The sequence below is a fragment of the Dama dama genome, chromosome 23 (assembly GCF_033118175.1).
Source record: "Dama dama isolate Ldn47 chromosome 23, ASM3311817v1, whole genome shotgun sequence".
Classification (NCBI taxonomy): Eukaryota; Metazoa; Chordata; class Mammalia; order Artiodactyla; family Cervidae; genus Dama; species Dama dama.
The window spans coordinates 76978662-76999183 of NC_083703.1; the positions used below are offsets into that span (position 1 = coordinate 76978662).

The 20522-nt window shown below is 44.3% G+C and overlaps 1 protein-coding gene across 3 annotated transcripts in view; it reads left to right on the forward strand.

The window, feature by feature from the left end:
- Positions 1 to 20522, forward strand: part of ARFGEF2 (ADP ribosylation factor guanine nucleotide exchange factor 2) — an 81367-nt gene that overhangs the window by 40047 nt on the left and 20798 nt on the right. For all 3 annotated transcript variants that reach the window (XM_061127443.1, XM_061127444.1, XM_061127445.1), the window contains 13 exons: positions 593 to 704; positions 1226 to 1431; positions 2393 to 2477; positions 2584 to 2755; positions 3369 to 3520; positions 4677 to 4805; positions 5805 to 5963; positions 9790 to 9937; positions 11071 to 11170; positions 13468 to 13508; positions 13610 to 13779; positions 16762 to 16913; positions 18798 to 18970. In XM_061127443.1, coding sequence (XP_060983426.1) covers positions 593 to 704; positions 1226 to 1431; positions 2393 to 2477; positions 2584 to 2755; positions 3369 to 3520; positions 4677 to 4805; positions 5805 to 5963; positions 9790 to 9937; positions 11071 to 11170; positions 13468 to 13508; positions 13610 to 13779; positions 16762 to 16913; positions 18798 to 18970 — 1799 coding nt within the window. The remainder of the gene's footprint in view (positions 1 to 592; positions 705 to 1225; positions 1432 to 2392; positions 2478 to 2583; positions 2756 to 3368; positions 3521 to 4676; positions 4806 to 5804; positions 5964 to 9789; positions 9938 to 11070; positions 11171 to 13467; positions 13509 to 13609; positions 13780 to 16761; positions 16914 to 18797; positions 18971 to 20522) is intronic.

Genomic DNA, 20522 nt, shown 5'->3' on the forward strand with positions numbered 1-20522 from the left:
TTACAGTGGCTCTTATGGATGTCAGAAACCCAGGCTTCTTTTATCTTTCTGCTTCACCATCCTGAATACAATTTTCATCTTCACCGTTGCCTCATGATTTAAGATGACTGCTGGAGCTCTGTTCCTTACACATGTATTGTGGGGAAGAAGGGAAAAGAGCAAAAAACGTATACCACCACCCCATCCCCCCCAGCCCCAGCTAAGTCAGCTTCGTTTCAGGATTCTTCCTAAAAGTACCCACACCAGTTCTCATCTCTCACTGGCCAGGACTTTATCACATTGCAATATTTTATCTAAGGGAGGCAGAGAAATGTGTATTTTATCCCAGATAGTTGTGTACCCAGCTAAATAACTAGGTCTTATTAGTGTTGAAGAAGAAGAAAATGGATTTTTTTGTGACAACCAGCAGATTCTGTTAGAGCTAGGTCAGAAACTAAAGGTAGAATTGAGAAAAGCTACCAGGACACACAGGACTTTCCGAGCTGATATGGGATGACTTGTTCATGGTGTTATTGTAATTTGCCTCAAATGCCAGCTGTTTCCATCCCCCAGAGTTTGTAATCAGCAACCTGTCTCCCATCTCTTGAAACAGATTCAACAAGAAACCCAAGAGAGGGATCCAGTATCTCCAGGAGCAGGGCATGCTGGGAACATCGGTGGAAGACATTGCCCAATTCCTGCACCAGGAGGAGCGTCTGGATTCTGTAAGACGGGGGGCTGGGCACATACTTGTGGGTTCTTTTTTGTGCCTCTGAGACCTTACTGGCTTTCACCTAGAGACTTGCCGACTCCTGAGTGCAGTGTCATTATCTGCACTCCTGTTTACAGTGGTCCTATTTATCCCTTTGGCTAGTGTTGCAAGAAGTTCTTTATAGGGAATAAACCAGCCTCCTGACAGGTGGTTGTTTATTTGGGGGGACAGTGTAGGAGCTAAGTGTCCCTTGACTGCTAGAAATTGTTCTTTTGGGTGCTCACCTGCAGCTCATCTCCCTGTTGCGAGTCTTATCATTCCTCCAATTTTCAGTGCCTTCCTTCATGGCAGGACCAACTGAACCTGGAATGGTTGGGTGGGTGACCAGACTAAGGGAGTGACCCAGCTTTTCTAGCAGCCCAGCCCATCCTAGGTATTTAGAGGCAGGACACTATGCTTCCCCTGTTTGAAGTGTCTTTCACTGGGTGTTCATATTTGGCAGTTTTTAGGTGTGAGTGAATGTGTATGTTTCAGACCCAAGTAGGTGATTTTCTGGGAGAAAGCATGAAGTTCAACAAGGAGGTGATGTATGCCTATGTGGACCAACTCGACTTCTGTGAAAAGGAGTTTGTCTCAGCCCTGCGGACATTTCTAGAAGGTTTCCGCCTACCTGGAGAAGCCCAGAAGATTGATCGGCTAATGGAGAAGTTTGCTGCAAGATACATAGAGTGCAACCAGGGGTGAGCACCGTGTTTAAGTCTCTCCCACACCATCTTTTTGCCATCCTCAGAGCATCAGTCTTACTGTGGTTGGGGGTTCAGTTTAATCATTTTAAATCTGTGCCCAGCCACTGAGGGGTCTGTTCACTATGCATCAACAGGCACTGTGCTGAGGGATCGTTTGTTTGTTTGTTTGTTTTTAACATTTAACATTGTGTAAATTTAATGTCTACAACATTTGCTACATTTATATATTGTATTATGGCTTCCCTGGTGCCTTAGATGGTGAAGAATTTGCCTGCGATGCAGGAGACCCGGGTTTGATCCCTGGGGGAGGAAGATCCCAGGGAGAAGGGAATGGTTACCCTCTCCAGTAGTCTTGCCTGGAAAATTCCATGGACAGAGGAGCCTGGCAGGCTACAGTCCATAGGGTCACAAAGAGTCAGACACACAATTAATTGACTAACGTAACAGGGTTGCCATGGTAGTGATGTAGTCCCTCTGTCATCTCATATTAACTATTTCTTTTTAGTTTTTGGAAGAATTAAGATCTAGTAGCATTGCTTTCATGATATGAAAGGTTTAGCATATAAAAAAGTGAGTTTCTTTTCTTTGGTTCACATCTCTTCTGGTCTTTGTTTTTATTTTTTTTTTTTTTTATTTTTTTTTTTTTTATTTTTTTTTTTTTGCGGGGCGGGACAGGCGCTCAGACCGCGCCGCCCGGCTGCAAGCCGCCCTCGGAACCACAGCTCCCTGGTCTTTGTTTTTAAATTTAATTTATTTACTTTTATTATTTACTCATTTTTTCTTAACTAGGTCTCTCCAGACTCTGGGTCATCAGTTACCATTCAGTGGTGCTGGAAGCGTCTGGGGAGCAGCCGGCCTGCTTTGCAGGAAACGTGTCTCCCTGATCCCTGTTGCCACCACCCAGCCTTGTCTCTGTCCATGTTCTCACATCTGAAATCTCTTCTTTTGTTTTTAGGCAAACTCTGTTTGCTAGTGCTGACACTGCATATGTCCTAGCATACTCAATTATTATGCTCACTACAGACTTGCACAGCCCTCAGGTAACATATTTTAATGACTTAAATACTACAATAGCTAAATAAGTAACTGTATTTGGGCCACTGATGTCTCCTAAGTGGATTCTTCATTTTTTTTTTTAAATTTCAGGTAAAAAATAAAATGACAAAAGAACAGTATATTAAAATGAATCGGGGTATCAATGATAGTAAAGATCTACCTGAAGAATATCTCTCAAGCATCTATGAAGAGATCGAAGGCAAGAAAATTGCGATGAAAGAAACAAAAGAACACACAATTGCCACCAAATCTACTAAGCAGAGTAAGGTCTAATGGCAAATTATTTCTCAGTTCCAATGTTCAGGTGTATCAGAATGCATGATTAAGTTCCCTGGTGTTAGATTTAATTTGCATATCTAGCTATCTGAATAAGAAATGTGATTAAATTAGTTACTATGATTACATTGACACTCTCACAGTATCACTTAACTGCTTACTAGATTTGTAATTAGTTACAAGAGGGAATTTAAAATAATCTGAGAGCTAAATTACTCTCCAAAAATGTTTCTTAAAACTTTGCTGTAATACCAGTGGTGATTGTGTCAACCTTGATTAGAATTCTCCTACTTAAGGCCCCTGCGAAGCTGTCAGTCTCATTGGGGAGGCAGCAGCATGTCCGATTGAGAGCGCAGGCTCTGTAGCCACACTGTCTGTATTCAGGTCCCAGCTCTACTGCTTGTTAGCTGTGTGACCCTGGGCAAGTCACTTAATGAATCTGTGCCTCATTCCCCATCAGTGAAACGGCAGTGACACTTGTTTCAGGCTCAGGACGTGGCCCTTGTGAGGAGGATTTGTGAATTAACCGTTGTGAACCTTTTGAAACAGAGCAAGCACTCGGTGAGTGTCAGCCGCTGTTTGCTCTCACTTCTTCGTAGGTGTCGCTAGTGAAAAGCAGCGCCGGCTGCTCTACAACCTGGAGATGGAGCAGATGGCTAAGACAGCCAAGGCTCTGATGGAGGCCGTGAGCCACGCCAAAGCCCCGTTTACCAGCGCCACCCACTTGGACCACGTCCGGCCAATGTTCAAAGTGAGTGTACGGAGAAGTTAAGACACGGCTGAACCTGATTCTAGAGTTGATCAGCCAGAAGCTCGCCAGTGAGTTTATGATAGTGAAGAGATTGGGGAGGGGAAAGGCCATGTCTAGTGTTTCTTTCTGAAGTAACTAAAGCAGGAAGCCCCGTGGTGTTGCTGGGGATGCGTCAGCAGGGACTGGACAGTCAGAGCATCTACTTTAAGTCCTGCCTTTGCCACTTTGTTGCTCTGGGACTTGGATCAGGTTATTCAGCATCTCTCTGTTCATCATCTATGAAATGGGTCCCACAGCTGGGGGGATTGAATGAATTAACCATTCAGGTAAAAGAGATAGTTTTATTGTGATATCTCATCTCAGTGGCCTCAGGGTTAGCCTATAAGAAGGCATTAGGTAGAAGTAAAAGACATATCCTTGGGACTTCCCTGGTGGTCCAGTGATTGAGACTTCATGCTCCCACTGCAGGGGGCATGGGTTCAATCCCCAGTAGGGGAACTAAGACACCGCATGCCAGTTGGTGCAGCCTAAAACAAACAAAAAAGACAATATCCTAAGTTCTCTGTTTTTTAAATGTCTCGACAAGGTACATGTTCTAAATATATAGCACTCGTGTTTTCTCTTAAGTTTTTAAAGTAACTGCTGATATCCTGTTGATCACGTCTAGAGTTTTGTGTGCTTTTATTTTCAGGGCATTCACAAGAAAGTTAGAGGAAAAGTAAACTCTTAGTAATCTGAATTAGGAAGCTTTCAATAAGCTAAGTTGATAGAACCCAAGTTGCTTATAGATTTTACTTTGCATGCCAGCCTCTGATTGGCAGTAGATGCCTGCTGCACCGTGTAAAGGATTCTCCAGCCCGATTAGACTGAGCAGGGAGTGGGATATCTCTGATGGGTCAGTGATGTCTGCCATGAGTACAGATAGACGTGGTGGCATAGTAGCCATATACGTGCCACCCTTCCTTTAGAACTGTGCATTTAGTTAATGGCTTGCTATAGTGATGGCTTTGACCCTGGTTTAGGAGGAATTTTTATTTCGTGTTGTGAATGAATCAGAGTGGCCGTGAACTTGACATACTGGCTGTGCTTGTAACTAACGGTGTGGCTTTTCCACACTGAGATTCCAGATGTTTTCTAAACCTTCCCCCTTTGGTAGCTGGTGTGGACACCGCTGTTGGCAGCCTACAGCATCGGACTGCAGAACTGTGACGACACTGAGGTGGCCTCACTGTGTTTGGAAGGCATCCGGTGTGCGATCCGGATTGCCTGCATCTTTGGAATGCAGGTGGGTGTACGTTAGCACAGCTCCAGAGAGGCTGGTGGGCTGTGTACTTCAGGATTTGGCAAAATTTACAAACGATCAGATATTTCCAATTAGCTGAAAACTTCTCAGCAGACACCTTACTCATGCCCACTGAGAGGAAGATGACAGATTTGTGCTGGCAACAGCCTGATTGGGGGAAGAATTGGCAATTTGGATTAAAAACCATTTTTGAAGGAAGGTGGGTGTCCAAGCTACTTAATTGGACTTGACAAAACAGCCTTTCTATCCATCTGGCTAGGTGCCTGGTGCTGGAAATAAGTGTTTTTCCTTTTAAAACCAGCTTATTATTTTCATTTCCCTTATTTCCAGGTCTTCTCTGGGAGAAATAAGTAGTTCGGAAGAAAATGAATGTGTCTCTAAATCTTTTGTGTCTTGAAAAATTCAAGCAAATAAGCAAAATACAATTGTAAACTCTCATGAAATCAGGAAGTTGTCAGTCTCATATATCCTAAATAGCTAAGAATTTGTACCCATCTATTTCGAAAACCTGTCTTCTGTCCCCATGCACCTTACAGATAGATGTTTTCTTTTGTACCAAGGCCCCGGGCTTTGATACACAGTCTGGGTCTCACGCCTCACCTCTGCCGCCTCTGGCCTAATGTTGGTCTGGCCACCCCCTCCCTGAGCCATCCTTTGTCTCCTCATTTGCAGACTTGAGATGACAGACCAACCTGCAGCATTTCCCTGACAGTCTTAGCATCCAGCAGATGGCTCTGCTGCTCCCTCAGAAGGGAGGTCAGTGGCAGAGGAGAGGCCAGTCCTCAAACGTGCAGTGAGGTGTTTGGGTAGCGGGAGGGCAGAGGCGTGGAGTACCTGGCGTGGCCCGGGTGTGTTAATGTGTGCAGAACCTGTCCCCACGCGCGCGGGAGGCAGCAGAGGGACCAGTGCCCAGCCCCTTCGATGCGAAACCCATCTCACCCAGGTCGGGATCTCAGCGTCCCCTCTCTGCTTCCCTTGCAGCTGGAACGAGATGCTTATGTCCAGGCCCTTGCGCGCTTCTCCCTGCTGACGGCCAGCTCCAGCATCACGGAGATGAAGCAGAAGAACATTGACACCATAAAGACGCTCATCACCGTGGCTCACACCGACGGCAACTACCTCGGGAACTCCTGGCACGAGGTGAGCGTCTCTGACAGCCCAGCGGTCGCCTTTTCTCAGTGAGGATGAGCCCCGGCTTTCCTTCAGTTCAGAGTCCGTCTCTTTTGGGTCGTCTCTGTTCCTCGGCAGTCAAACCTCGCTTTAACTCTGGGTTTTGTCTTACTCTCTGTGTTCCTCATGTATCAGAAAGTCAGCCTCCCTGGGGCTGCGGCGAGGGAAATGCCTCACACCCGCCACCTCTCCAGGTGCCCCTGACACCATCGCCAGTGTCTGTGCAGAGCACACCTCTGTCGTAGCCGCTTTCTTCCCACATCAGCACCTCTTTCCCCGTCTTCATGCCCCTCCTGAGAGCTCTTAGTGCAGGGAGTGGATTTAAAACAAAGCCCAGAGCCTGATTTCTCTCCCAAATGTAGCAAAAAGGACATAGTCAGCATCTAACGTGAGCCATGAAGAAGATTGCCAGCAGGTTCACATTTTTTTTTTTTTTAAAACTAAACCATGTTCTAAGAGTTTCATCTAAGGAAATAATTACCCATGTGTAGAGACAGGTGTTTGAAAATTGAGAGGTCATGCATCGAAATTTTAGTTGTTCTAGGGAGAGATTAGATGAAGGACAGCCTAGATTGTCCCATCAATGAGAGACTGATCTTTAAAAATAAAAGTGTGGTGTACCACTCCTTCAGAGAAGGCAGTGGCACCCTACTCCAGTACTCCTGGAAAATCCCATGGACAGAGGAGCCTGGTGGGCTACAGTCCATGGGGTCACTATGAGTCGGGCATGACGGAGTGACTTCACTTTCACTTTTCACTTTCCTGCATTGGAGAAGGAAATGGCAATTCACTCCAGTGTTCTTGCCTGGAGAATCCCAGGGACGGAGGAGCCTGGTGGGCTTCCGTCTATGGGGTCTCACAGAGTCAGACACGACTGAAGTGACTTAGCAGCAGCAGCAGCAGTACCACTCCTTAGGTTATATGGACATTTAAAAATGAAGTTGCTCAGGGGACTTCCCTGGCATCCAGTGGTTAGGACTTTACCTTCCAATGCAGGGGGTGTAGGTTTGACCCCTGCTCAGGGAGCCAAGATCCCATGTGCCTCTTGGCCAAAAAACAAAATACAAAGCAGAAGCAATATTGTAACGATTCAGTAAAGACTTTAAAAACCGTCCACATCAGAAAAAAACCTTTAAAAGAAAAAAGATAATGTTTCTGAGAGACAGCCAGCATCACATGCTCCCTGATGGACACACACGACACCACTTAAGAAATGTCTTTTCCTGAAACTCCAGCCTGAGTCAGTCCCAGCCTCCACTTCGCATGTAAGGGACAAGTAGGGGATGGGGGAGTGTGGTGAATGGGGTCATGAGAACACAGCCTGCAAACCCTGGGATGCGACAGACTCAGCAAATGACCAGGTTCTTCAACAAATAAACTGGAAGAAGAATAGTAGAGGGGTGAGGGACGGAAGGGAACATAGAGAAGTCTCTTTCTGTAAAGAAATTTCAGAGAAAAACCGATAAAGATGCTATTGAAGACTGTCTTTAATAGTTTGATCACAGTGTATTAAATTTAAAAATCACTATATAAACGTGGTGTGGCATCATCCTTCATGCCAGGCATACACAGAAAATGAGACTTGAAAAGGTAAACATGTTAGCATCCTCTCTGTGATAGAATTATGGAGACGATTTATTTTCTCTTTTTCCTTCAGTTATACTTTCTAATTCCTCTACCGCCTGAAGGTACTGTTTTTTGTTTCAGAGGGGGAACTGTGTGAGAATAGAGCGGAGGCTCGGGTGTGCAGAGTGGTGGGGCTGTGATGGCCTGGAAAGGAAATTGCTGTCAGCCTCCTGCTGCCACGGGCATCACACAGTTCAGGGGAGGGCCCGGGGCCAGACAGCTGGTCTGGGTGTCCGCCTCTTCTGCCTCTAGGACGTGGCAAGTTTCTTAGTCTTTGAGCCTGATCTTCCTCCTCTGTGCAACCTCCAGAGGGCTGTTGTGAGAAGGAAAGGAATTAACATGTGGAAAATGGATTAGAACTGAATTTGGCAAAAAGAGAAGGAAGTGGCAGCCCAGTCCAGTATTCTTGACCGGAAAGCCCATGGACAGAGGAGCCTGGTGGGCTATAGCCCACCAGGGTCGCAGAGAGTCGGTCATGACTGAAGTGACTTAACACGTACAGGAGCTTAGTAGCTCTTAGCTGTTACCACCATCATCATCGTGGCACATACCTCGGTCGTTTTTCACCCCTTCGTTCTTTTCTCTGTCACCACTCTGAAGTATCCCATGTTAGAAAACATGGGAGGGGTAGGTTGTCGTTGTTTTGATTTGTGTGCTTTATTAGTAAGTTATTTTCTGTTTCCTGAGGAATCAGCGTACTAGTGAATCAGCAGATAGCCGCGCTCTCCCCTAGAACTTTCTTTTTCTTTTACCCGAGAGATACAGTAATGTGGAGCCCCTGCCAGTTGCCGAGTGCACAGTGGCATTTGGAGATGTTCAAAATGAATCAGTCAAAAAATCCATCACCAATCTGATGGTCAGACACTCTGAGAAATCATGTTGGAGTCAGTGAATCCTTGGCCACAGGTGTTACAGACATACAAATCCCAGCTTCTGGAAAAGGGAGGTCATTAGCAGTTTACTATTATAATAATTTACTATTATATATTATATATATAATATTATATATTATAATAATTACTATTATAATAATTTAATAGTATGCCATGTGGACTCTCTGGTTGATTCAAGTGCCTGTCTTAGTCAAGGGGAAAGCAGTTTCTAAGTGAAAATCCTCAGCAGTGCTCCATGGTATAGTGGAGTCCCACACTCTGGGACTGGGTTATAAGGTCACCATGGAAAGCGAAACTCAGCTGTAGTCAGAAGTCCCCATGGAAATTCCTTAAGAAGGGCTTACCTGGAGATGTATGTGCCGTCCCTCCTTAAGCTTCAAGCGGCCAGTTTTTGCTGCAGTAGAAGTTGAAGCCAGTCTCTATTCAGATAAGCTCCAGGTGAGAGAGGGCTGTGTGCGGGTATGGGTTCTCCAGCACCTGAGCCACCTATGGGGCCGGGAGATCATCTTTTCTCCCACCGCACACCCATGCCAGGGCATGCCCTCATTTATTCTGTTAACCAGAAAATAACCACCCAGTGCTGGGATTCAGCAGTGAACAAGATAGAGTTAATGCCCTGTTGGCACATAAGACAGAGAACAAACACATGACATAATGCCAAAAAGCAAGTACTTAAGAGAAAAAAAAAAAACAAAACTGCATGGCCAGGGGATGGTGATGGGGGAGGGTGTGTGATCTCAGGTGGTGAGGGAGGTCTCTGGGGACACAGGTCTGAGCTGGGGTCTCAGGGGTGAGCCATGGGAAGGAGCGAACGTAACACGTTCAGGCATGGGGAACAGCCGATCCTGTCGTGGGCTGTCGCTCTGAGGGGAGGAGTGGGAGGGCGGCCGGGGTGGCTGAGGGGGGAGGGCGAAGGGCAGGGTGATGAATCCCCCACTCTGATCAGATGCTTTGTCTTTATGGAGTGCTTATTTAAATTTGCATAAACGAACATCCACCTCGCCTGACTCTATGTTGTACCAATTTTTCTTTTGCTCATTTTCTCTTTCCCTTTTTATTAGTTTAAAAAATAAAGTAGTGAGGTCTGTCTGCCAGACCCACACTCGGGGGTTGCCTAGCCAGAAGTAGGGAAGCCAGCCTGAGTCTCTCAGATGTCATCCTCTCCTGAAAGGACCCCCTCTCGTGTTTCAGAGAACTCTGTAATGACTGAGTCAAGAGGGCACTGCCCTTTTCGGCCAGTGAGGCAGGAACCATCTCTTCACGCCCTCTTTCCTCAGATCTTGAAGTGCATCAGCCAGCTGGAGCTGGCTCAGCTGATAGGCACCGGTGTGAAGACCCGCTACCTGTCCGGCTCCGGGCGTGAGAGAGAAGGGAGCTTGAAGGGCCACACGCTGGCGGGAGAGGAGTTCATGGGCCTTGGCCTCGGTAAGGCACCAGGCCCCCCAGCCGGCCGCCACAGCTTCACCAGTTAACGGCACGAAGCCCTTGTCCATCAGGGCCGTAGATCACCTGTTCTTACGTGCCAGCTGCCAGGGTGTCTGTTAACGGGTGGAAGTGCTGCCTCAGCTCTCTCAGCTGTGATTAAACTGTCGAGTAAATGCTAATTTTATCGACATCAGTAGGGTGCATTACTTTTCTTTCTGTGCATATAAGCACGTTGGGGGGTGGGAAGCCATCTGGTGTTCCAGGAGTGGGTGAGCATATCTTTAGATTTCAAGTAGATTCAACCTCTCTTCCCTGTTCATTTGGGAGGCTTATATTAATAGGTATTCTTGTGAAAGTAGGATTATTTCTGGTGATACATTGAACTGAGAGACTCTCTTGTCAGTGATATAACAATAACAGTAAAAAAAAAGGGCAGACATGCCAGGCCACATTCTGAGTTCTCAGTTTGTATATTTTAATTCATTTAATCTTTGTAACAACTCAGTGAGATTGAGGCTATTATCCCCATTTTGTAAATGAGAAGACTGAGGCACGAGGGGTGAAGTGTTACGAACAAGGTGCTGTTTGGAGGAAGTAGCAGAGGTGGGTTTCAAACCCAGGCCATCTGATGCAGAGGGCAGACTCCTAGGTCCCATGTAACACTGGTTGGAGTAGTTCAGTTAAAAGTATAGACTCTGTACAAGGGGGAAGGGTAACAGCACCTGCTTCTCGGGGTGTACGTCAGGATGACTGAAGTGAAATCCTGGAGAACGCCTCAGATCTTCAGCAGTTTTAAACCATTACATGTTCTAGGAGCTCTGAGTTAGTATCAATCAACTTGAATCTGTTTTCCTAAACATAGACTTTTAATGCTATAAAAAATACAGAAGACTGTTAGGACAGGGAGATGGATGGTGAAGGAGGAGAGAGAATTTTTATAAGAACGTATTCTAAATGCAAAATGCCAAAACCTCAGTTAATTTTATTCTGCCATCATTGGAGGGTTGTTTTTTTTTTTTACTTGCTAACCAACCTCACAGTCTCTTGCCTGTGCACGTTGATATCACAGGATACTTGGTTCTCTTCACTTGACTGTTTCAGAAGCACTGTTGCTTTCGTGCGCTGTGTTTCAGGTAATTTGGTGAGCGGCGGAGTGGACAAGAGACAGATGGCCAGCTTCCAGGAATCGGTCGGCGAGACCAGCTCTCAGAGCGTGGTGGTGGCTGTAGACAGGTAATGAGTTTGTTCTCCAGTGAAGCTGGACCACCCAGTGCCTTGGCGCCTTTCGTATGGTTGCTGGGTGTGAAGGACCCCTAATTTGTTTGACTGTTGTGTTGGCACCCCAGACCACTCAAACTCAGAAAGAGTAAAAGCAGCACACGTGGCCCACAGCTGCTAATTACCTTCACACTCATTTGGAGTTTGATCTTGAGCTGTCATAACCTTTTTAAAAACTATATTTTGGGGAATTCCTTGGCAATCCAGTGGTTAGGACCCTACGCCCTCCCTGCCTGGGGTCTGGGTTCAGTCCCCACTTGGGGAACTAAAATCCCACAAGCCATGCAGCAATGCCAATAAATAAAATTAAAGCTTTAACTTTGTGACCAAATTATGTCAAAAACAAGAGTTTTTGTTTGTGCTAATGTTTTATATTTCCTTAGTTTGGAGGTTACTTTTTTAAAAATTTCAAAAAGAGTGTTGGATTTAAAGCCTACCCATAAGTGAGAGTTGGCCAAGTTGGCGTTTCCATTTCTTTTTCTTCACAACCTTTCAGTTGTTTCTGTTTACTTAAAACTTGACCTAAGCATCCAGGAGAAATACAGATATTCTCATTTAAAGATATTCATTATGTTGTTGTTTACTTGCTAAGTCATGTCCGGCTCTCTTGGAACTACCTGGCCTGTAGCCCACCAGGCTCCCCGTCCATGGGATTTTCCAAGCAAGAACAGTAGAGTGGGTTGCCGTTTCCATACTAGGGCTTAAAATAGGAATTTTCTTAAAAGTCAACAAACTCCTGAAAATTGCCATTGAATGATCATATACATTAAATATAAATAATTTCAGATAATAGCAGTATAGAATTTATGACATCATTTATATTGCTGTCAGAACAATTTTCTTAGTATTTTAAACTCTTTGTTAGCATGTTTTGATCATCTTGCTCCTGTTGCTTTTCTCCTTCTCTCCAATAGAAATACTGTCTGTGACGCACTGTTGTTGAGTTTTCCCCACTTTTTCCTCTTAGGTTTGGACTAATAGAACAAAATGTTTGTTCCACTATTAACTGCACATTTCTCCCCTGTTTCTCTGCCTTAGCCGGATAGTGGACAATAGAAGCTTGTCTAGCACCTGTGTGCTGTTACATTTCTTAAATTGAGACGTAATTCATACATCCTAAGACTCTTCTAAAATGTACATACAGTCAGTGGTTTTTAGTATATGCAGAGTTGTGCAGCCATCTAATTTCAGAGCTTTTTCATCACCCCATAAAGAAGCCCCACATTTTTTAGAAGTCACTCCCCAGTTCCTGTAACCACTAGTACACTTCCTGCCTGTGTAGATCTGCTGAATCTGGACATTGTTTGAGTTGTTTTATTTTCCCCTTTCAAGTATATATTTTTCCCCCATGATTTTGGGGCTCTTTTGTTCATTGCTAAGTCCTGTCCAACTCTTCAAGACCCCATGGACTGTAGCATCCTCTCTCCATAGCATTCTCCTGACAAGAATACTGGAGTGGGTTGCCACTTCCTTCTCCAGGAGATCTTTCCAGACCAGGGATCAAACCAAGTCTCTTGCACTGCAGGAGGATTCTTTACCACTGAGCCACCAGCAAGCCCCTCTGTTGTTAAATACATGTATATTTACAATTATTAGATTTTCTTCACATATTAAATCATTTATTATTGTAAAATATTCTTTGTTTCTAGTAATGATTCCAGTTTTAAGTCTGTATTGTCTGATATCAGTACGGCTACTCTTGTTTTCTTTTTGTTCACTGTTTGCATGTGGTACTTTTTTCGTACTTTTTTCATACTTTCAGACTATTTGGCTCTGAATCTAAAGAGAGATTGGCAGGATGGATTAAAATAAACATGGTCTAACTATATGCTGTCTGAAGATTCAGCCATTTTTCTTGAGTAAACATTGTCCCAAGCCTTTGGTAATTTCCAGAGTTCAGATCTGAAAAATCTTTTAAATTTTTGTCAGTTTTTTTGGTTACTCTTATGGAGGAACAGCTTTTAAAAGATCCTCAGTCTGCATTCCCACTACCGTGGAATGCCGTATTCCACACTATGATATTTTGACTTTCCCCCGGCCTTTTGATGTTGCTTTTCTCTTCCTACCAGTATAAGCATTTCTGCTCTCAATGCACCTCGTTGACCAGCTCTGTACCTCTGATGCCTCATAATTTATTTTAGTGGAAGTGCCAAACCTGAAGGGTCCTTTTTGCCTTTTCTGAGTGTTCGAAATTGAACCTTCATCTTCCAAATCTAATTTTTATTTTATTATATCTGGAATTTTCTTCCTAGAATTTTTACTGGCTCTACCAGGCTGGATGGAAATGCAATAGGTAAGTATTTGACTCACCTGTGACATCTGCAGAGCCTCCTGTTATAACTGTCTGACCATTACTAACGCGGCCTCGCATGTGTTGTTGGGTCTGGCCTATAGTTGACTTTGTCCGCTGGCTGTGTGCCGTGTCCATGGACGAGCTGGCTTCCCCCCACCATCCCCGCATGTTCAGCTTGCAGAAGATCGTGGAGATCTCTTACTACAACATGAATCGGATCCGACTGCAGTGGTCCCGAATATGGCACGTGATTGGAGATCACTTCAATAAGGTAACTCTTCAGATTCAACAACCTCTCTATTGATGTCCAAAGAAACGGCAGGCGACTAAATTCAAAACACAAGCGATTGAGTGTTTAGGTGCCAAAATTCACTTTCCCTGTGGAGTCAAGAACAACTGATAGCATACTTACATATTGATAGAACTTATGGAGAATGAGTTAAAAATCCATTTGTGTATAAAATACTTAAATATCCCATATTCAGGATGTAGGCTCACACCATAAAAATCATTACAATCACTGGACAAACATATTGGTGCTTGAAAGCATTGTGAAATCCTGAAGCACCTTCTGAATGACCAAAGATTAAGTTACGTTCTTTCTAGTTGCATTATAAATGTCACTGCTTCTTGTATTCTGGCTTCTGTCACCACCCCTCATCAGAAATCTTTTTGAGGAAACTAACATTTATTTAAATCAGAAACAAGCCAGAGACTTCTCTGTTCTAAACTGAAAACTACAGAGAGAGAGCCAGATTGCTCTCCATGAGAGGTTTCATTGTATACATACAGACACCTGCATGTGTGTACTGAACAAATGAAATCAAAATATATATTACATACATAAATGTATGTATCTGTAATGTCATTTGCTTTTTAAGGGAAAACCAACAGCTTAATAATACTGTTTCCTACCAAAACTCATTTCATGATTTCAAAACAATTTTCTCAGGCCTGGAGATAAAGAATTGTAACACAGATGCTTAGAAATACTGTTAATAAAAGACAGCTTATCCAAAAGAGAACTGTTCTCTCTACATTGAATAGAAGAAAATCATAAGAAGTAATCTGCCGTTGGGATTTAGAACAAACAGTTGAGCAATGGTGAATCATTTGTAGCATTTGCTGATTTCAGTAAATACCGCACAGTGGTCAATGGACAGCTCTCAGTGTGACGTCTCTGAATGCAGACTGGGAATAGTGCTGGCTGTCCCGGGCAGCCGTGGGACCCCATTTGGGGAAGGAGACACTGTCACATGCAGCCTTGTTTCTAACTTGGCCCATCAGCTAATTAGAGTTCTTTGTTACTTTGCTTCCTTATCAGCTCTAAATGAGGTAACTCTGAGCACACCATCTGTTTACCAAACTAGCTGAGTGCCTTGTTCCAAGTAGTAGACAGATGAGGTCCCTGCCCTCATGGAGCTCACTTGCATTCTGTGATAAAATTGTTTAGCCACGAAGTCATATCCAGTTCTTTTGCAACCCCATGGACTATAGCCTGCCAGGCTCCTCCAGTCTGGGATTTCCCAGGCAAGAATACTGCAGTGGTTTGCCATTTCCCTCTCCAGCGGGTCTTCCCGACCCAGGGGTTGAGCTTGCATTTCCTGCATCAGCAGACGGATTCTTTACCACTGAGCCACCTGGGAAGGCCTCATGATAAAACAGTTGATGGTAAAGACTCAGGCATTGCAGTGTGTCCAGCCTTTCTGGAAGGGACCTTTCCGAACCCTCAGTGAGGAGGGAGCCACCAGAGCCTGTAGATGACCCGGAGTAAATGTCTGTTGAGTGAAGGGTAACATTGTCACCTAAAGGAATCAAACCACTCAGCGCCCATCTTTCCCACCATTCTGGGTAAATAAACTCCTAGTGGACATCATTGATAGGAACTTGTTTGAGAGAGAAAATGTGAATCATGAGCATGAGTGCACCTTGTATTCTTGTCCAAGCCTGTGACACGCTTGAGACCTAGGCTGGCAGGTGGTAGTTAGACATTTCCTGGTTGTCAGCCTCATTACATGTGCCCGTTCCAGCTCATCAGTGCTGTGAAGTGCAAGGTTGTGGCATGCTCAGTTGCTCAGTCCGGGGCTCTTCACTCTTTCCACCACCACAGGATGTTCCGTTCCCCATGGGAGCCGGAGCACATGAGAAGCCTGTGGGTTTGAACAGGCGGGTGGTGGAGTAGAGCTCTCGGGATTCCCGCAGTCACTGGGACAGTCACATGTTTCTCTTGCAGACTAGGGCACAAGTGTGGCCAGGGGTGCGCAGAGCTGCACAGTAACCGTAGAGTGTATTCCTGAAGCTACCAGGGATTTTTAGCTAGGGAATAATAATGCTGTTACTAGTCTCTAATTACATCAACATTACATGAACATTTTAAAATATTACATGAACATTACATGAACGCTGTAACATATTACAGTTAACAGCACCTTTGACCATCAGCAACCCTCAGCCAGACCCTCATCAAAGCTAACTATTTTTTTAATCCATTCGATATACAGGCTAACCTCAGAGATGCTGCAGGTTCAATTCCAGACCAAGGCAGTAAAGTGAATATCACAGTGAAGTGAGTCAGGTGAACTTCTTGGTTGGTGGCTCAGATGGTAAAAAATCTTCCTGCAGTGAAGGAGACCTGGGTTCAGTCCCTGGGTTGAGAAGATCCCCTGGAGAAAGGAATGGCTACCCACTCCAGTATTCTCACCTGGAGAATTCTATGGACGGGAACCTGGCGAGCTACAGTCCATGGGCTTGCAAAGAGTCAGACATGACTGAGCGAATAACACTTTCAAACAAGTTATGCTTACTCTATACTGTAGTCTATTAACTATATAATAATAAAAAAAAAAATGTACATAGCTTAATTTTAAAATAGTTTATTGCTAAAAAAATGTAAACCATCACCTGAGCCTTCAGCAAGTTGTAATCTTTTTGCAAATAGTAACATCAAAGATCACTGATCACAGATCATCATAACAAATGTAATAATGATGAAAAGATCTGAAATAGTGTATGAATTATCAAAATGTGACACAGAAACACAAAGTGAGCCTATTTTAAAAGCATGTTTAATGTATTTTGTTGTGAAACTTTAAATTGTACAGGTAATAGCCAAGAAAGACCTTTTTCTTCCTCCTGAGGTCTATTTTCCCAGAGCATTTATTTTGGAGGTGGGCTGCCATGTTTGAGGTTCAGAACCCCACATCCACAGTTGTTCCACTGAGCCTGTTTCACCTCTCCTCCTGTTCCTGCTTAGGTTGGCTGTAATCCCAATGAGGATGTGGCTATCTTTGCTGTTGACTCATTAAGGCAACTCTCCATGAAGTTCCTTGAGAAGGGAGAATTAGCCAACTTTCGTTTCCAGAAAGATTTTCTGAGGCCTTTTGAGCATATTATGAAGAAAAACAGGTATGTGCATTATTCTGGAAGATGCTTAGACCCCTGCTGGGGTCTAAAAAGGTCTCCTAACAAACTGTCTGAGTATCTTGTACCAGGTAGTAGACAGGTGAAGTTCTGTCCTTGTGGAGCTCACTTGCATTTTGCACTGAAATAACCACACAGTTGGTCTTTTTTCCTCTCTCGTTGATGGAAGCAGATAAAATGAACTTCACACATATTGTCTCTAAGTAAATCCCACTGAGATCTCTTCCTCACCTTCTACAGAGGGCAGATCACACCACTGCAGCTAGTAGAAATATGTCATGCATCCTTACCTGGGCTGGTGCCAGGGAAATTCAGAGAAAGGGCCACTGCCAAAGTATCCTTGAACAGGGTGAGAAATTGTCTGACCCAGCATTTATGCCCCAGGGAGGTGATAAGAGAGGTCAGGACAGCTGTCCCTCTGAAGTAGTCACTCTGTTCATTCACTCACTCGGCCTGTATTTTTTGAGGCCTGCCATCCACTACATACTATTCTTGCTGCCAACCATACAACAATACAGAAAACAGGCAAAAGTTCCTGCTTTGTTTGGCCCTGATTTGGTGATCATTGCAGCTAAGTGATGGGTGTTTATTACCCCATCTCCTCTTTTATGTAAATGAAATTTTCCATAATAAAAAAATGTTTAATTCCTGTTTATATTCTAATGAGATAGATAAACACAAAATGTTTAGTCAAAATTTTCCATAATAAAAAAATGTTTAATTCCTGTTTCTATTCTAATGAGATAGATAAAATAAACACAAAATGTTTAGTCAGTGGTGACAACCACTCTGAAAAACAGTGTCAAGGTAAGGGAAGCACTCCTATATGGGGGCAGTCAGCTGAGGTGTGTTTAAAGACATACATTCTTATCTATTGTAAGTATCTAGGGAACACCATGTTGAACCTTGCAGCTGCTTCAGGAAATGGACCATTTCTTCTGTCTTCAGGTTTTGTTTTGTAATAATTTTAAATATTCGTCTTAAGTTACGTATGTATATTCCCATCCAAGTATATATATTTACCATATACAAATATCTCTGCCCAAAAATCTGAGAGGATATGCACTTTTAGGAATGGTTGGAAGAATTAGGAGTATGTTACTCTAAATGTTTGGGGTCAGAAAAATTGACCACAAGGCTGTGGACTGTTTGCTTAACAAGTCAGAGGCAGACAGTCCCAGCACTGGTCCCGTAGCCCACATTGCGGCCAAGGAACCAGGTTCTTTCTGTCCCTTGTTTGACCTCAAACAGGGTGCTTTTCTTGCTTTGAGCTTATTGTTCCATGATTTCTGGATAGAGACTTCAGCTCCAGACATCATGCTGTGTTCACAGTGGGAGTAATTTAAAGGGACAGAGCCCACCATCAGAATGGGAACAAGAGGAAAAAGGGCAGTGCCTCACAAGTGTATTCCTTTTAAGACAAAAGCAGGACCTTCCCAGAAACCCCTCCTCTCCATGAACATAGATTTTTCTCTTACGTCTAATTGGTCAGAACAGATCACGTGGCTCCCCTAGCTGCAAGGGAGACTGGGAAATTGAGGATCTGGCACATGAAACAAGATTGTCACCTTGCTTACACTATTTATGCTGGTTGCCTGAGATCAAGCATGTGGCTGCCCAGGTGAAATCAGATTTCTGTTATTAAGGAGATGGGAGGATGACTGCTGACTAGGCAACTAACTGCCCCATTCACTATCCTATTATTATTTTCTTTTTGTCTCTAATTTTTTTCTTTTTAATGAATCTGGACTACTATATGCTTTAAAAAAAAAAATTTTTTTTAAAGTACTGCTTTTAAGGATTGCGCCATATTCATTTATCTTCCCACTGTCCAAAGTACAGATGACATGCTGCCTGTTCCTTCCTCAGGTCTCCAACCATCCGGGACATGGTGATCCGCTGCATCGCCCAGATGGTGAACTCCCAGGCGGCCAACATCCGCTCAGGCTGGAAGAACATCTTTGCCGTCTTCCACCAGGCGGCCTCGGATCACGACGGGAACATCGTGGAGCTGGCCTTCCAGACCACGGGCCACATCGTCAGTGAGTGTCTCCGTTCCCTCCTGACTGATGCCCCACATGCAAGTCTAGGAGGGTGACCACTTATTTCCCGTCTAGTTTACTCCCAAAAGGGGCTTCCTTGTTTCACCTACACTGTGATGTACTCATGTGTCACGTGGTATGCTGGGCTCTTAACATGTGCTTAACCATGAAAGGAAGCACAGTCGACCCTCATTATTCACAGACTCTACTTTTGTGAGTTCACCTACTCACTAAAATTTATATGTAACCCCAGAACCAAAATTCCTGGCCTTTTGCTGGTCACTTGCTGACATGAACACACACAGAGCAGCAAAATGCTTGTTGCCCAGCGTGCCTGTTCCCAGCTGAGACTGAACAAGGCCTTCACATTTCAGCTTTTTTACTGTAAATAAACAAGCGGGGACTTCCCTGGCGGTCCAGTGGTTAAGAGTCTGCACTACCAGTGTAGGGCCCGTGGGTTTGGACCCTGGTCAGGAAACTAAGATCCTGCGTGCTGAGTGGCACAGCCAAATAAAAAACAAGTATCCTTTCTGTGGTTAAAAAACCCCCCGTGTTTTTGGCCTCCTTGTCTTAGTTTGTGAGCCCACCTTTTAGGTGAGTCCCTGGCACAGTGCTGTTGTGCTGGCCAGTGTCCTCAGGGCAGGACGTCTGTGGTACTTCACAGAGAAAACACATGTCTTAGCTTCACTCAGGCACGAGCTGCCTTGCTGTTGGCTGCAATTCACTGTCAGTGAGCCAATGACATAGTCTAAGTGAGTTGTCTTTAGACAGGAATACACACAAAGCAAGTTTGTGTGTTGATAGGTTGATGAAAGGATTGTGAGCATAGCTCACAGGAACCTAACTCCATTCCCCCAAGGAGCGATGGTTCAGTGTTTGCTAAAGCATTGCTCACAGCACCTTTGTAGAACACGAGTACCATGAGTTACAAGGACTGACTGCATAGTCATCCCTTCATATCTGTCAGAAACTGGTTCCAAGACCCTCCTCAGGTACCAAATCCATGGATGTTCAAGTCCCTAAGATGAAATAGCATCAAACCATTGCACATCCTCCTGTTTCCTTTAATCATACGTAGGTTGCTCATAATACATGATACAATATAAGGCTGTGTACCTAGTTGCCGGCATGCAGCAAATTCAAGTTTTGCGTTTTAGAACTTTCAGAGATTTTTTTTCCAGGATAGTTTTGGTCTGGGGTTGTTTGAACCCACTGATGTGGATACCAGTATTTCCCCCTGTTTTATTGGAGAGGAAACAGACACAGGAAAGTGAGATAAGAGCTTGTCTGAGGCCACTCAGCCAGGAGGGGGAGGAGGAGGACTGCCGCCTGCAGCCCAGCCCGGAACTGGTGCCATGCCCCTGCACCTGCCCTGACCTCAGTCCCTGGGCCTGCCTGTTTGCCGGTCTTGCTGTTTGTGGACATTGTAAGACATTGGGTCAGCTTTGATTTTTTTTTGAGGTCTTTTAAATTTTTTTAAATTCTTGTCACTCATATTCTTAGGTGGTACTTGTAAGATTTTGAAAACCTTCGATTTCTAAACTGCCTTTCA